Below are 14401 nucleotides of genomic sequence, written 5' to 3' on the forward strand. Positions count from 1 at the left end.
TGCTTTGCTGCTCAATTCCTCGTGTCCCTGAACTTAATCATCAAGCTCATGGACAACCAATTGTCAGCTCCCACCTGACCTGGCCAATCACTATGTTCCAAGACAGCCAATGCAGCTGGCACCACAGGGCCTTCTGCCCATATTGATTCAAGCTAACTCAGCTATCAAAATTGCCCTTCTTAATAACCTCCATGAAGGATTTTTCCGTCACGATCTACACTCAATCGACATTCTCTAAGTTGCAACAAATCTCCATAACAGCTCAAGCACTAAATATTACAGCAAAAACTCATCTTCCCAAGTTCCTAAAGATCGTACCAATTTTGTATTTCCTACAAATGCAATTGCTTTTGATTTGTTTCATTGTCAGTGAAGCTCACACTAGGAAAGTTCCTCTACCTGTGAGCCTAACGGTATCTTTCAAACTCTCTTAATCAAGTTGTTTTACTCAGAAGATTCTCTAGAAATCTCAAGGGTTTCCTCTGATACATATATAAAGATGCCTGCCTCTGGGACTAACCTTGAGTAAGAATCTGCTGACCTAGCGAGTCAACCAACAACACAAATTATTATGTAACAGCACCCCTTAGGATTAGGTTCCGTACTTGAAAGCTTGAGACCACCACAGAAGCTAGTCCAACTGCGGTTTGAGTCATGTGCCCCATATCACATGCCCCTTTCTCCAGCCTAGTTGGCCTAGGAGGCCAACAAGTCCTATAGTTTCTCAGAACTCCTTCCCATGAGACACCTGTGGCTTGTATTTATAAGCCTAACTCTTGCTTTTCTTAGCATCCAATTCCCATCACAGAAGTCATATTGCTTCAGTCTCGGCCATAAGTTATTCCTTACCTCTGGTTAGACTGCCTTTGCCCACGATTATTCAATCCTGGTTAATGTTGTGCTGGTCCTGTTAGGGGCGGAGCACCACCAAAAAGAATTGTCCTCAAAATTGCAAGTGGTTCCTAGAGCCTAGGATACTAAAAGCACTCATCACTCCAAATGAACTGCGCAACCCATCATATTTTTGCTTGAATCAAACCGCAAAGATGGATACCTCAGTGTCTTCTCCAATATTTAATGCCATATGTTACATACAGAAAATTCTTTAGAGCACATCATGTTTCATATTGCTGTGTAGAACGAACAGCAATATCAATCACGCACGCTTACGAGACCCAAAGCCAAAAGACCTTCACATTGAAAGTGATCAATTCTATATGTTGCACATCCCCCACTGGTTGTTAAACCAACAGCATCCAAGGTAAATGAGCTTAGCCATGGTGCTCTAATTATATGTTTTTTCTGCAATTGCATTCCTGTGCATCCAAGAACTAAAAGCAGCCAAACAACCAGTGTACATTGACATGGCATGTTGTTGAGCAAGCTTTCAGCCTCATCCATGTGCCCTGGCCTATCAATAAGTTAACCATGCTGTTATAGATTTCCAGCGATAACATAAGGTGCATGTTACTGGAATGCAATTTAGACATGTTGCACTCGAAGTTCATAACAAATTTATGCATGATTATGTTACCCTTACCAGCCAATCTGTAGCTATAACTCCATAATTGCAGTGTCAAGGTCTCAAAGTGGTTTGTTCAAATTTAGCTGATTCTTTTATGGATCTGCACCAGGTAAACCTTTGCATACAAAGCAATTCCTGAAACTACTGATATCCAGCATCCTGATATCTGGGTTACCATAAATCCTCCTTGTTGATAAGATGGAACAAATTTTGCAGAACCAGAACCACACTGACATGCTTATATATATATATATATATATATATAGATGTAGATGAATCCAGGAACATGCCCAAACTCATCCTCTAAAAACACAACATAGTGCAGTTTCAATCTCATGATAGTTACTCATAAGGTTGAAAACCATAAACTCCATCACGCATAGCAGGGACTACTGTGACATCCCCACTGACGTCATCAGCGCCCAACAATGGGTGTAAACCATAGTATAAGCATATGCTCTCACACATGCAAATCCACACACCCACACATACTTGAGCATCCATTTATACAGAGTCTTCGTACTGAGTTTCTGTCAGCACTCCGGAGGTGAAGGGCAGACTCAGCCATGACGACGGCTAGCACTAAAGGAGAAGGCTAATCAAAAGTAGTCCAAAATCCTTCAATCAAGTTGTGAAGACTATATCCAATCATACAAATTCAGATTTTTGTTGTTCTAAAGTCCAAAACTCTACAATGAGCGTTTAGCTGTTGGGGCTTCTTCACTCACACCCCTGATATCAGCTCAATGCTCATCCTGAGCATTGGTTGACATTTCTTGTCCGATGAAGCTTATGCATGTCACTCGTATGGGTCTTTTATTCCAATGTCATATCCATGCAGGAAGGGATTCCAATGAAGTCTACCGGTGCTCCCCTGATGTCAAGTCAATGCTCATCCTTGCTTGACATTTCTTGTCCGGTGGAGCTTATGCATGTCACTCAAATGGGTCTTTTATTATATATGTCAAAGGAGTCTACCATAATGTCAATTTTCAGTGCACAACCCTTAAGCCCTTGGACCTATCCTTGACCAGCTTCAACAAAGCACTCAAGGCCGGAGCAGGTGCTAAGAGCAAGGCCACATGCACCACTGAATTCAGCGGTGCATTTTCAGGCCACATGCCACGAACAAGATGCCAAAATCGAAGGGTAAACAGCGGTTTGGAGCTGAAATGGTAGCCTGTACTAAGCCAAAATGAAGCGTACTATGCCTTGCTCAGGAATGGAGGCGTGGATCTAAGTTTGGAGGGGCCAAAAACCACCCACCATTCACCCTCCCTACCTCCAATGGACTCCTGGGTAGGTTCCTAGGCAAACTCAGTGTGCCCTTTCCTTCCCTCTGGCAAATCTGAGTTGCCTCTGATTTCAGAGGCCTGTTGCTGATTTCAAAGGCCTTCTGCTGAACTTGGCGGTTTAGAGGGCTGCATGTGGCTGTGCTCTAAGCATTCAGGTGTTCGGAGCAGCTCATGCCTCCTTCCCACAATTCTCTACATGATTTTGTTTGTACCTTGCTCTATTATGCACCAAGCTCCTCTTGCACTATATGCTCTAAGAATGGATATCAGAGCAGAGGGGCTACTAAGGATGCTTGAAAGAACCTAAGCTTGTATTAAAGTCTGCTACCCATACCAAGTTCAATAAGCATGCCTCTGGAAAAGAGGCTGACGGTAAGGTGGAGAATGAGATAGAAGGTTGATGGTGAAGATGTACAAGGTACAAGGCCTCAATCACACTCTGAAGACTGATACCAATGTAGTAGAGAGGAAGGTATGAATTTGGAAAAGGGAAAGAAGATAGCACAAGGTGGGAGGTGGAAGGGGAACGGAGAAGCTAAGACAGGGAGAATTGGGAGAGGAGGGGGGGGGGGGGGGAGAGAGAGAGAGAGAGAGAGTGCACGTGATACGCAAGGTGAGCTAGAGTACAATACAGTTGGCACATCACTTCAAAAGGTGTTCATGCAAGGAGGGTTCAGTAACCAGTTTATAGTTGCCCCTGACCCCTTTTGCACTAACAAATCTAGCCTTTAACCCAAATCTAGGCTATAGCTAAAATCCCTTTTATTACGAAGTTTCCACTTGATGCACGTTTATGTCATATAAAGTAAAATCAGAAGAGTTGTGCACAACATCAGCTTTAAAGGCACCAGCTGGAATTTGGCAACCACCAGTCCAAACTCCAATGTACAATATAAGAATACCCGTTTTACATCCTATTTAATTACTCTATGCCACTGCCCTTCTGTCCCCTGTTAGTATGGGTGATTTATGTTGCACCACTATGCCTTCCCCAAGGACTCAAGGTTAGAGCTTCTAGTTAACATGAAACCATTTCCTATCTTCTTTGCTTCTAAAAGAGGTCAATAGCCCTCGATCCCATTTTTCTCACCACGGACCCTCCATGTTGCTTTGCAAACTATGACTTCGACTGAATATACCATGTAGTTCATGAGTAGATTGGCAAATTGTCTTATGATTGTGTTGACCCTCAAGGAATAACCTCACCACCTCAGTGATACATCCACCCATGTTGCGCCTCCAAGAATGCAGACGGCTCATGACCACAATAAATGCTTGGTCTACCCCAAGCCCCACAACATGTGGGCAATCGCTACCACCACAGGTGACAGCGGCTGCAAGACTTGAACCTACGACTCCACACTTTTCTTGAAAACCTTAAACCAGTAGGTTATCATCCCTTTGCCTGGGAGCTAGCACATTTATGCAAAGTTATCCACATTGAGTTCCTAAAAAGGTTCCACGGAAAAAAAACAAGTGTACACTTTCTATATTATATGAGATCTTTAATGTATGAGGAATTTACTTTGGGTAGCTTGGCAAAGATACACCGAAATAAGCTTCTACAAAAGAATGTGTTCCTTGTAAGTTCAGAGCCAAGAAGAGGCAGGAGCTAGCAATTTATGCGAAGCTCCTCACAATGCATTCCACAAAAAAGACTAATTACATTTCCTTTATTTAAGCTGTAATTTTGAGGTATTGCCACCTAAATGGGTAAACGAACTACAAACTGAAAGCAATGAGCAAAACTCAGTAAGATCAAAGGCAGTGACATAAAGTTCCATACAGGGTTCTATAGAGCTTACAGCGAGAAAAACTAGTCTACAATATCTTCACTTTGCTAGAATTGCTTCTCAAGGGGGGGCAAAAAAGAGACCAAAGGAATGTGCTAAGAAAAGGCAGTCAATTGCAAGTAGTAATAGAAAATTTTGAGCAAGCTACAGCCAGGATAAATTTTTCAAAGTTGACTCATGCTTGTTATGAAAATCACCACAGGGTTATAATCCTGTGTTAAGAGGCAGTAGCTCCTAAAACATCCCTGCAAACTCGCTCAAAGTTGGTCTATATCAACATATGCTTTCAGATATGCATACACCTCCACACCCTTGTTTATTGAGAAGTTTAGTCAACGTTGATATTCAACACATTTCTAGCAGGCAAATACATATCAGCTTTTGAGCCAAATGCTGTAGAAGCAACAGAAATAAGATCAGGGCAGAAAGTAAGGACACCTTCAAAGGCGGGTTATCTGGAGCCAATGCCTCAGCCACAAATTGTGGGCCCAGAGCTGAGCCTCCAATACCAACAGACAGCACTTGCGTGAAACGGCCAGCTGGACAAGGAGGTGGAGCTACCTAATTCCAACGATACATTTCAACCATGAGTAACTTCACAATACCACAAAAATTCACCTGATTCCCCTCCATTTCGTTCAATAACAAATCAATGAGCAGCTGGTGTCCGTTGTGATTTCCAAAAACGTTCACTTTACTGAAACCCCAAGCACAAGCACTGGCTCTTAGGTGCAGATCATGCATACTGATAAAAACCTGCTTTTCATTTGTAGAAAAAGCACAGATACTCTTTATTTCATGTCCCTAAAACAAGTGCAATAAAAATATAGCTCGTCTTAAGAAGCTCAATGGAAGATGCTTGACGAATGCAACCCAGCTCCACGGAAAATATGCATGAACAAGCTTCAAATTGCACCTACCAGAATCATAATATCAAGATCGTTGCAAAACACCCCTTTATGACCTTGCCATGAATGAACAAGGAAACAGGTTAGAAGGACCCGAATTTTATTTGCAGTAACAAGCTGCATCACAGACAGTATACAATATAATGCTTTCTCAGTTATTAGGAAGATGACAGACAGACATCAAGCCTACGCAGACGGTCTGTGTGCGACGGAATGTCCTTCGCAATGAAGTTTAACGTCAAAAACACGTGTTGACTCACCAACCGAAGTAAGGAATAAGTAAAACCGATGCAAGGTCACCACAAGCGATGAGCAGACGCGAGAGAGTCTAAAACGTCTACTAGTGGTCAATGATGTACAATCTGACTTGGGCATTTCGGTAAAAAGTTCAGGTATTAGTCCACGTATCCGATCGTGTGAAGGAAAGCGTGCAATCCCATGCTAGAAAGTGGTTCAATTACGATACACTCGGCCAAATTTTCCACGAGGTTTCCAGTTATTCTAGGATCCAGGAACGCAGAATTGGACCGATCGGGACGATTTATATCAACTTCTTCACAATGGGCAGGCAATTTTTTTTTGCAGAACTAAAGTTGACTTGATAACGAGCTGTGGAATTGCTTCAACCGTCGCAAAGTGAGGTCTTCTGAGAAAAGATACAGATCGACGATCTCTCACCTTCCCACTGATGACATCTGCTGCAAACTGGCTGACTCTCTCCAAAGCGTCCTCAATTTGCTTTCTCAAGGGAGCATTGGGCGCCAGCTCGGGCTTGCGAAGCCAATAGTGCCCAACCATGCGACTCTCGTCCGGGTTCGCGATAGCCCCGCCCTCGAGCTCCGCCATAGAGCGGAAGGCGCGCTGAAAGCGGGGCTCCATGGCGGCGACAAACTCATCGGAGAATCCGATGCGGCTGACGTCGACGTAGAGGCCAAGGTCCTTATGCTGGTAGAGCCAGAGGAGGTAGCGGTGCCAGAGGCGGAGGGGTTCGGATTCGAGGGGCTGTTTATCTTTAAGGGAGGGGACATCGAGGAGGGAAGGGGGGGGGCGACTGGAGATGGCGTGGGGGGGGGGGAGGGACGGGAGGAGCAATTTGTGGGGGGAAGGGGGGGAGGAGAAGAGAGAGGAGGAGGAGGAGGAGGAGGAGAGGGAGAGCTTGGAGGAGGAGGGGGAGAGGGAGGCTATGGCGGGGAGCTTGGGGGAGAGGGCGAGGTTGGCCATCGCCATAGCCGAGCAGCGGCAGCAGCAGAAGGGAGCAAAGGAGAAGATGACTAAATTGCTTGTTGTTTCGTTGTTTTGGTTTCATGGGACGAGGAAGAAGACCATCACCCGCATTTTACTACTACTACTACTTCTTCTTTGGCCTTTTGCGTCCCTTTGCTTTGTTTAGCCATCTTCCTTTGCTTTTTTTTGTCTTGAGAGTTTTCGTCCTTTCCCACATTGGCCCTTGCACACCACACAACCTACTTAAACACCCCCCCCCCCAAACATCCCTGGCAAATCCACCACTAAATGCTCGTGCTTTCAATGTCCCCATACAACTCCCTTGGAGTTTCCTGGAAAACTAGAGAGCTCGACACTGCTTGCATCCATGGCAGTGTAGAGAGTCGGGGACTAGGGATTACCCTAGGCCACATGCCAGCCTATATATGCCTCAATGGAGACACGAAATCCCTCTCTCAACCCAAACTTATAGGGGGTACTACTGACTTTCCTCATCAGTGATTTGCTATGTGCGCTCTAACATCACTTGCACAGTCAGAAATTCCGCATCTGCCAACCAAGCTTATGCGTGGGAACCTTCGACTCGCAATGGCAAAGCATTGCCACTGAATATAGCATTTTTGCCGCACCGTGGGGGAAAGCACTCTTATGGGAAATGTGCAAGGGCCTTAAATCAATGCTATGATAGAAGGATAACCTCAGAGGGGATTTAAGGGTTGTCACAATCTAAGGGTGAGGTTGTCACATCTCCTTTGGCACCCTAATGAAATTTTCATCTTGGCTTCTCTAGCTCTTCTCTACTTGTCCATCTTTCCAAACAACTCCATCCATTTCTTCACAAACTTCTTCCATCTCAATCCACCTCCAACCCATATGAGACTCCCGTCTTTTTTTGACATGCAGAATCTATTAGTAACAAGTGGTGAATCCAAAAAAGAGACCTACAAGGGAGGGCCAACGCTACACACAACTAAACATATCACACCTATCCAGGAAAGAGGCCGCCACGAACATCCAGTAGACAGTTGCTAATCAGGGGATCTTGCCTATTTATCTCTGTAAACTGCGGTCACATAGATTGCCCTTCACAAGCTCCATAATACTAGATTCTTTGTACCCAATTGACACACAAACGTGAAAGACACATTATAGAGAGTTTCATACACTCCTTATAGAGAGTTTCCTATATCTTAGACTCCTTATAGAAAGTTTCATGCACCCCCCCTCTATCCAATACCACCCTTCGCCCATCCCACAACACTCTTCCCCCCCTTTTCTTCGCTAACTTCTTCTTTGGTCTCACTTCTTCTCCACTCGCCCATCTCCATCCATATCTCCAGGAGAACTTCTTCTAACTATTATGCACATTTGAGACTCCTTAAAGAGAGTTCAAGTACCCTTTAATACCCAAACCTCAACTCACCCTTCTTAGCCTCACAGGCCTCCTCGATCTCTGAATCGTTTACCCCTTCTTCTCCCTTTCCTACAACAAGCACAAACCTCGCTATGTTCATACAATATGGAGTAAGTACACCAACTTCTACCTCTTCGTAAGCTTCCACAGCCTTTCAATTGTTCAATCGTTTACCCCTTTTTCTCCCCTTCAAGCACTAACCTCCTTAACCACTTGATACAATTTCGAGTAAGGACAACAACCTCCTAGTCTTTAATTGACCCCCTCAACATCCAAGACAAATGTCACCACTCTTGCACACACTCAATATGCTCCACAAGAGCTTAGGTGTCAAAATTGGCTTACAATGTGAGCATAGATTCTTAACAACTATTGTTGGGTTTAAAAGAGTTAAAGCTAGTGTTTGACCAGCACCATACCCTCTTATAAACAAATCGCTATCATTACATTCATTCCTCTATTAGGTCAACACCCTTCTATTCAATCAAAAGAAGGGCCTACTATATGGTTTCTTGTTCATTTTATTATGTCATGCATGGTGATGACTTCAACGATTTAATGCATAACCACATTCTATGCTATTGTCATTCGTAACTTTAGTTAGTTGGGAGTTGGTTTCCTTATCCACTATAGTTAGTTGGGAGTTGGGAGTTGGTTCCTTATCCACTATACAAAACGTAATCCATTTAAGCTTATCGTAAACTCACATCCCTAAACTATTTTCGTTCAACCCTTTTGCAAACTACAAACCAAACTAATTGCACCCCATTCACATGCTATATGCTAAACATATCATCATCGAAAGGAAGCAAATATTTTATCACTCTCATTGGTGACTCTACAAGAAAGTATTTATGTACTTTCCACAAAACATTTGAGTGTATTTAGAGACTTCAAAGCATTGGTAAAAATTGGACTAAGAGAAAGTTGAAAGGTTAAGAAGTGACAATAGTACTAAATACTGATCATACAGCAAATGGATTAGGAATTACACTAGTGGATCATGTAAATAAAAGAGTTATGAATTTCTATAGTAGTTACAATAGCAAATTATGTCTCTATTGCGGGTGGATAGCTTGCTGAATCTCTCATCAACGAATAGCTATCCCCCTAATGGAAGTACAACCTATTGAGCCAAATTCAAGAATTCAGTATAACTTATTGAGCTTGCCAGATTCAAAATTTCAAAACTCACAAATAGAACATTATTCTAACATGAAATTTGTTGGACATTGTTTGTAATTTTGCAAACAAAATTCCCATGACATTGTTGGAAGTAGTGGAGCTTCCCACTGGCATCGAAGAAGTAAGCTATTGAGGCATGGTTGCCACCTTTCTCAGTGGCAAGTATTTACCTAACACTCATGTATTTCTCTCTCCCCTCCACTGCTCAGCCGCTCCCCTTCCCTCTTTCTTTTGCCTCGCTTCAGCATCACTCAGCCTCCCCCTTTTTCAGCTCAACCCCTCCTTCCTCCCTCTCCCTCCCCTCTCTCTCTTTGTTCACCTCCCTCTCCCTCAGCCTCTCTCCCTTTGATCAAACACCCCCTCTTCCACTTCCTCACTCAGCCCTATCTCCTTTCTCTCCCTCAACCTCCTTTCTCTCCTCCCCTCAACCTCTCTCCCTCAACTATCTCACTCACTGGCACGGGCAGCCTTATATTAATCATTGAGGTGCTTGGAAATCTCACGAACCAAGAACCTTCTAGAGTTCCAACCTTGCCACCTTAATTTTTGTTAAGAAAACCTATATTAATCATTCGCAAGTGGGGAACATCCTATTGCTAATAAATGAATCAAACTCATCACGAGCACCTATTGGAAGAGATACTCCTTTAATAAGGCCAGTCGAGATGGCACACTTGATGTGGTGTGGATAAGAGGCACTATGGAGATTACAAACAACAGGTGAGCCAAGGGGCATCCTTGCCGGATTGATCTCTTGAGATCGTATGTTCCCACTATTACTTCGTTGAGACACAAAATGGTAGAAGCATTGCCAAGGAGGATCGTTACCATACGAATAAACCCCGACCCAAAACCCCGTTTATCTAACACACAAAGAATATAATCCTATCTAACTCTATCATAGGCCTTATCAAGGTAGAACCCAAAGAGAATGACTCTCTGCCCCAAATAGCAAGCATGGTCAAGAGCCTTGGAGATGTTTAGGATGTTGTCGAAAGATATCTTGCCCTTTCAAGAACCCACTTTGTTCTAGGTCCACTACCTCCGTATACACATCTCTAATCCTCAACGTAAGAGCTGTTACAAGATATTATGAGTGTTAAAGAGGAGTGGAAGAGCTATTCAACAAGCTGACCCCTAGGATTTCAAAGTACCAACAGAAGTTACACAATGAAGGGGCATGTAAAGGTGTGGAAGGTATCAGATCTTATGTAGTAGGAAAGTTGGGAAAGCTAAATAGAAGATGGTTTAATCTTATGAAACTTTACATTGTAAACACTAGTTAACGTGCCTTATATCAACAAGCCTCCCAGAGATATAAGTGATGATTGAATCCATGATGAGAGAGTCTGTGAGAGGGAGATTGCCCTTTGGAAATATACAAATGAAAGATGTTTGTCCATAAATCAAAAGACCATGTAAGAAAATGTCATAGTTATTCCAAAATGATGGCCTTCTATGATAGCAAATGTAATCAAGAGATGATGTAGGTGCATGGAAGAAGAGTGGAAGTGGAAAACACTAACAAATATTAATCAAACTAATAGTAACACTTGATTTAGATACTAGGCCAATGGTAAAAACAATAGCTTTGCTTGGTTGAGGAATATGTTCCACATGTTTTCTTGTTTCTTAAAAAACTTGATGATTGTTAATGGGCATGGTTAAAGAGAATTGAAGATTATTCCATATCATGAACAAGAAAATGATGCACAATCTTGCATATCAATGGTTGTTAGGATTATCACATGGTCCTTATTGGCATTCCATTTAATGCTTAACACAAATGAAAATTAGATGAGGTTGTGGCTGGTTTTTTTATTATTGGTCACACCAATGATGACATTGATCAAGACTGTAGTGTTATTTTATACAACATAAAACATGGGATACAAAGGAACCACCGTCATTAATAGCAAAAATGTTGAAGGTCAAATGGAGGTGGCTGAAATGGAGTAATTTGATCATCTTACAAAGTGGAAGGATTTGGAGGAGGTACACCTTGCTTGGGGAGTTAACAAACTTGTTGCCACAACAATCTACATTACATCAAGTTGTACATGCAAGAAGGTGAACCTAAGATGTAATGGAAGTATTAAGCAATGGTCAATACTATGTGAGTCCTCCATTATGAGATATGCATTCCTTGCTCACTTCATCAAGTCTCATCCTCAAAAAAATATTTGATAACCCAATCTTGACCAATTAATGGTGAACCTAAGATGTAATGGAAGTATTAAGCAATGGTCAACACTATTACCTCCTCCATTACAATATGTATATCTTGCTCACTTCATCAAGTCTCTTTCTCAAACAAATACCTGAGAGCCCAATCTTGACATGCCAATCCTAACCAATTAATGGAATCATGCAATCCAAGGTACTCTACATTTGCTTAGAGTGTGGACAAAAGCTGAAGACAACTGAATCAACTGGAGGTAATTGCCTATATGAATTGGAAGGACCTTGAGCAATGCAGCAACATAGATACCACTTGTGTATTCTAAAGCTCACATGCACTGCCTTCCATGTAGCACATCAAGCATTAATTCTTACACAAGGTGCCTTGTTTTGACTAGCATGATAGATTAATCACCATAAGTCACACATTATCTCACTCCCAATACCAATATCATGTTTCTAATTAAGTAGTACAATAAAATAACCTCACCAGCCACTCTCTAAACTTTTGAAGCACACGTTAAGGAACTACTTTGATATTGTAAAAATACTTAACATAATATAGAAAGACATCAAGGGAGAGACAAGATATTGTAGAATATTCATTTACAACATCCATGCTAAAGCACATGACGCATTGATTTAGGATTAGTTCTTACCAACATCCAATCTATATGTAAATATTGAAATCTAAAGGAATAAATAATGTAATGTTTGTAGGGCATAGAAAAGTACAAATAACCAACTAAAGTGAAGATATTCAAATTACGTTATTATGACGTATAAAGAATCTCCTCTAAAAATAATTCAATAATTAGCAAAAACAAATATGAAATTCTCTTAATAATGAGGAGAGAAATGGCAATGTCACTAATATATATGGAGAACAATGAGATAAAATTGAAGTTCATATTAAATGGTTTGTATCTACTTTATTTTAAACTAGCTATCTATAAGACAACTTCATTACCGTAGCCAAAATAATGGTCCATTTGCACACAAAAAATAACATTAAGAGTCCCCTCTTAATCTTACATTTCATGCAGCATATATAGCTCTGACACATGTTAGTCAATATACCAAGTTTTGGCCTATGTTCAATGAGTTTGATGAAAATGTCGATGTCAAGTGTGTAATCTCCACATTTTGAGCATTTCATGCAACGAAATGGTAGCCAAAATGAGCTACAAAATTTAAATGAAATAGCCACATCAAATTGCTTTTGATGAGTTTTTGTATCACGATCTCATGAAGAGCAAATGTCACTCAATATAATGACTCTTTGATTAAAAATAGTTTAACGAAGCTCCTTATTCCAATCGTTAGGTCTAGATGAAGTATACTTGCCTAGTTTTCTTGAAACCAAGCAGTAGAGACAATGATTGCGACTGTGGTACTTGAAAAGAATGCTTCAAATAAAGAAGAAAGAAAAGTTGTAGCACTTTGTAAAAATTGTATTGAATGAATGTTGCCATGTGTGGATAGGCACAAGGTACAACTACTAAAGCCTAATTGTATCACATAGAGCTATTTTTCATGTTCTTGTAGCGAAAGTAAGTCATATTCAGAATAAGTCACTTCCAATTTCCATAAGAACTTGCTTCTACCTTATCAAATTGATATTTTCTCTATTAACTTGTTCATGAATATTCTTTAGTTTGTAATATTCTTTCCAGCAAGGCGCAATATAAGAATTGTGTCCTTACACAAGATGTGAGGTGATACGAAGCTAAAAATATAAGACATAATCTACTTTATAATGTATCTTAGTAAACGCCACCTTGGTGCTCAAAATTAGGCAAAAAGTAAGGGTTCAAATGTGTAATGCCCAAAGATGAAAGTTTTTACTTGATCTAAATAGCTATTTAAAGCCATTCATTTTAATAATGACAAGGTACAATAAAGGTTGCTCCCAAAGATCTTTGAGCCCATCAAGTCTTGAGCATTGGATAACGTTACAGCAATGCCTTCCTTGTGTGACCAAGGGAACTAAAGAGCACAATGAAAGTTTGAAAGATTTTGAGATAACTTGAAGGAAGGGAAGTCCTTAGCTATTGTGATTTTAACATGCTTAACCTCAAACTTACCAACTTTTGTGATGTTAACATGCATAATTCCAACTTTGCAACTTTTATCTTATCATTCAAACAATGTCTGCCAAAAATAAAATTTCCAAAAGGATGGCAATGAGTTAAAGGTCTTCTGGTCGTATTCCAAAAAATATTATTATAGGAAGAGAACATGAATGCTAGTCGGCACTCCCTCTTTTTTCAAAAAATATTATTATAACGGCACTTTGTTTCATGATAGAGAAAGAAAGAACATTTATTAAAAGTCTTTCAAAGACCGAAGGGTCTAGAGACTCAAAGAACCTCATACAATGAGTTGAATGGGTGGAACCTCTAAGTGGGCATTTACACCCTAGACGAACACAACATAATTCTGTAAACACCAGGAAAATGAAAAGAGGAAGACAGAGTAAGAATGAAGATGCAGAACAATTCAGAGACAGAGTTAAGATAGGAAATGTTTAAGCCCATTAAGAGGATGGAAATGAAAACTGTGGTGTGGTATCATTGTGACGTTCCCTTAGAGGCTAACGGAGGGGGCTCCAGGTGGTGTAGGAGGCTATGGCGGCATAAAACCCACGATAGAGAACTCTGTGCTGTGGACTCCAAGCTGTGACCCTTCATTGCCTACAAAGAGAGAGAGAGAGAGAGAGAGAGAGAGAGAGTCTCTAAAATTCGCATGGTACTTTTAGAAAACTAAAGAAAATCATGAGTGTCTCTAAAATTCGTATGGTACTTTTAGAAAAGTAAAGAAAATCACTATCCAAACGATTTGCAGTTTACAGGGTTTAACGTATGTGGGTTGTC

The 14401-nt window shown here is 41.1% G+C and overlaps 2 protein-coding genes across 3 annotated transcripts in view; both read right to left on the reverse strand.

The window, feature by feature from the left end:
• Positions 1 to 6865, reverse strand: part of PGI1 (phosphoglucose isomerase 1) — a 31226-nt gene extending 24361 nt beyond the window's left edge. The window contains exons 1-2 of the mRNA XM_087374495.1: positions 6200 to 6865; positions 5052 to 5174 (exon numbers count right to left, since the gene is read on the reverse strand). Coding sequence (XP_087230621.1) covers positions 5052 to 5174; positions 6200 to 6748 — 672 coding nt within the window. The 5' untranslated portion in view covers positions 6749 to 6865. The remainder of the gene's footprint in view (positions 1 to 5051; positions 5175 to 6199) is intronic.
• Positions 1 to 14401, reverse strand: part of LOC147901766 (tagatose-6-phosphate ketose/aldose isomerase, putative (Mog1/PsbP/DUF1795-like photosystem II reaction center PsbP family protein)) — a 70309-nt gene that overhangs the window by 20851 nt on the left and 35057 nt on the right. The window lies entirely within an intron of this gene.

The sequence above is a fragment of the Dipteris shenzhenensis genome, chromosome 5 (assembly GCF_047967505.1).
Source record: "Dipteris shenzhenensis isolate YYH24624 ecotype China chromosome 5, Dip_SZ_1.0, whole genome shotgun sequence".
Classification (NCBI taxonomy): domain Eukaryota; kingdom Viridiplantae; phylum Streptophyta; class Polypodiopsida; order Gleicheniales; family Dipteridaceae; genus Dipteris; species Dipteris shenzhenensis.